Below are 2,758 nucleotides of genomic sequence, written 5' to 3'. Positions count from 1 at the left end.
GTCGATGGTTATGGAAAACAATGTGCCATCTGAGCAATGTATAGGAGAAAGCAAACACCCTTTTCTTCTCTTCCAGGTCAGCAATTAGCAATTATCTTACGTGATTTCTTTTCTGAAGATAAGGTTAAAGCCACCAACCACATTATACACACCCTTTACATTTAGGACAACTGTTTATGTGCATGTCTACTTGTGAGACATTCACGAGCCAATTTCTCGTGATGGATGGGTTTTCTTTGTTCCAAAGTTACTGAAAGACCACAAAAAGGATCACATGAGAGTGAGCTTGCACCGATCCGTTGACGCACCCTCCACTCCACTATATAAATCCCATCCCGCCTGCACCGAATGGCGCGAAATCGATCGGGATGTTGAATCATCGGGAGATGTTAGATCGCGTCAACTCGGCGGCCAGGGTCGCCATACTGCTGGCTCTGCTCTGCTTTTGCTCTGCCACCTCTTCCTACTCTTTCCCCGACGACGCGGCCTGTGCCGGTGCGAGTGGCATGGCGATGCCGGGTCCGGGTAATCTCCTCACGGTCGACCAATCCGGCAAAGGCGATTACAGGAAGATCCACGAGGCGATCGCCGCCGCCCCGGTGAACAGCTCCGCCCGCACTGTCATCCTCATCAAGCCCGGAGTCTACAAGTAAGTTTCCTTCTGAATTCTGATACGGGAGTACTAGTAGACAGTACGTGGTGTGGTGCATGCCTGATCGCCTGTAATCTTTCGTTGCAGGGAGAAGATCGTCGTCCCCGTGGACAAGCCCAACATAACACTTTTCGGCACCAGCGCCAACACGACCGTCATCACCTGGAACGAGCCCTGGCTCTCGACCGACACTTCCCCTACCGTGACCGTTCGGGCCTCCGACTTCGTCGCCAGCCGCTTAACGTTCCGGGTAAGTCTGCCATCCATGGTTCGTGCTTGCACACAGAGAGCGAGGTGCGCGTGTTGACAGTTTCTTGCTGATTTTCTCGGGGTTTTAGAACACGTTCGGGACCAGCAAGCAGGCCATCGCGGTGAGAGTCGCCGGAGACAGGGCGGCGTTCTACGGGTGCAGCTTCTCGTCGTTCCAAGACACGCTCCTCGACGACAACGGGCGCCATTACTACTGCGGGTGCTACATCGAAGGTGGCACCGACTTCATATGCGGGAACGGCCGGGCTCTCTTTGAAGTAAGTACTACATGTTCACCGTTCTCACCAGCAAACCCGTGCGCATAGATAGATCATACGTACTTACTCCGTACGCACGAGAGAGGTTTGAATGGCGGTCATGTAATAGGATAGACATGTAGTGTTCCTATTGTGTTTGCCAGCCGGTTGTGGCTTTGAGTTTTAGCTCTTTCGAGCTTATTGTTTATTTTCGCACCTCGATACTTGACGACTTTGTTACTGGATTATAATTTTAATAATATGAGCCATATGCATCTTTCTGATGCAGGGTAAACCCCCTTTTCAAAAAAAAAACGAAAAGAAAAACGCACAAGAGGTTGCTTTGCTGCCAAGATCAACTAACAATATATAGTTCGTGTGCAGAAATGCCACCTGCACTCCACCTCGCTCACGGGCGGCGCCTTCACAGCGCAGAAGCGGGCGTCTGAATCGAACTACACGGGATACAGCTTCGTCCGGTGCAAGCTAACCGGCGTCGGGGTCAGCACCTCCATCCTGGGGCGTCCATGGGAGCCCTACTCCCGCGTCGTGTTCGCTCTCACCTACATGTCCGCAGCGGTGAGCCCTCGAGGCTGGAATGACTGGAACCACACCGCCAACCAGAGGTAAACTTAGGGCCTCTTTGATTCACAGGATTTTCAAAATGAAAGAATAGGAAAAGTGCAGGAATAGGGTGACATGTCCCATAGTATCCTACAGAATTTGAAAGAATGTTTGATAGCATTAGAAAAACAAAGGAATTCTATAAAGAGGTTTGAGTGGATGAAAATTTTCCTCCAAAATGTAGTACAAATGGATCATATGGAAAAATTCCTAAGGATGCCAATCCTATGAATCAAACGAGTATCACAGGAAAAATTCCTAAGGGTTTAAATCCTTCAAAAATCCTATGCAATTCTTTTGAATCAAAGGAACCCTTAGTCTTGCTCCGCTGCCATTTTCCCGCCAAAGGAAGACCAATATATAACGCGCTTTGGCCTGGGTTTGCAACTTTGCATTGCATGCAGGACGGCGTTCTACGGGCAGTACCAATGCTACGGCCAAGGGGCGAAAACTGATGGCAGGGTTAAGTGGGCTCGCAACCTCTCGCCAACCGAAGCAGCCCCCTTCATGACCAAGGCCTGGATCGATGGACAGCAGTGGCTTCCGAAGCAGCCCGCTTCATGACCAAGCCTTGGATCGGTGGACAGCAGTGGTTTCGGTAGAAAACTGTCGGTGGTGTGGGTTGTCATATATACCTGACACATATCTGTGTTATTTGAAGGATACAAGTTAAAGGAAAATACATGGATGAATCCAGAAACATATGAACCCACTTAAAAAAACACATTTCTAAACACAAAAAATTCTAAAAAAAAGTTGCGCACGTACATTTTCATGTTCTATGTACGGTCAGAAAGTTTCGCGAAAAAACAACTTCTCGTTTGGCCTGTGCAAAAAACATACAAAAAGAGTGTGTCGTTGAACTTTATTTAGAAGCACTAAAATTTATCTTTTTTATAGAGGCAAAATAAAAAGATATTTTTCCGAAGAACGTTGTGCTGCACACATATTTTGTGAACATGTTCACATGAAATTT

General features: G+C 48.1%; 1 protein-coding gene across 1 annotated transcript; it reads left to right on the top strand.

Moving 5' to 3' along the window:
- The first annotated feature begins 318 nt into the window (after positions 1-318).
- Positions 319-2,476, top strand: LOC119271598 (putative pectinesterase 11). Its single transcript, XM_037553357.1, has 5 exons — positions 319-649; positions 740-902; positions 991-1,179; positions 1,543-1,784; positions 2,187-2,476. Exons 1-5 carry the CDS (start codon positions 369-371, stop codon positions 2,344-2,346), a joined length of 1,035 nt encoding a protein of 344 aa, XP_037409254.1. The 5' UTR covers positions 319-368; the 3' UTR covers positions 2,347-2,476.
- The last annotated feature ends 282 nt before the right edge of the window (positions 2,477-2,758 follow it).

The sequence above is a fragment of the Triticum dicoccoides genome, chromosome 3A, assembly GCF_002162155.2.
Source record: "Triticum dicoccoides isolate Atlit2015 ecotype Zavitan chromosome 3A, WEW_v2.0, whole genome shotgun sequence".
Taxonomy (NCBI): domain Eukaryota; kingdom Viridiplantae; phylum Streptophyta; class Magnoliopsida; order Poales; family Poaceae; genus Triticum; species Triticum dicoccoides.
Note: the sequence above shows the minus strand (reverse complement) of the source record. Positions and strands in the feature narration are given on the sequence as shown.

Excerpts from the sequence above, each read along its gene's own strand:
- LOC119271598 (XM_037553357.1), top strand. The coding sequence starts at position 369 with ATGTTGAATCATCGGGAGATGTTAGATCGCGTCAACTCGGCGGCCAGG. Across the intron at positions 650-739 it reads ATCAAGCCCGGAGTCTACAA|GGAGAAGATCGTCGTCCCCG; the intron begins GTAAGTTTCCTT and ends CTTTCGTTGCAG. Across the intron at positions 1,785-2,186 it reads AACCACACCGCCAACCAGAG|GACGGCGTTCTACGGGCAGT; the intron begins GTAAACTTAGGG and ends CATTGCATGCAG.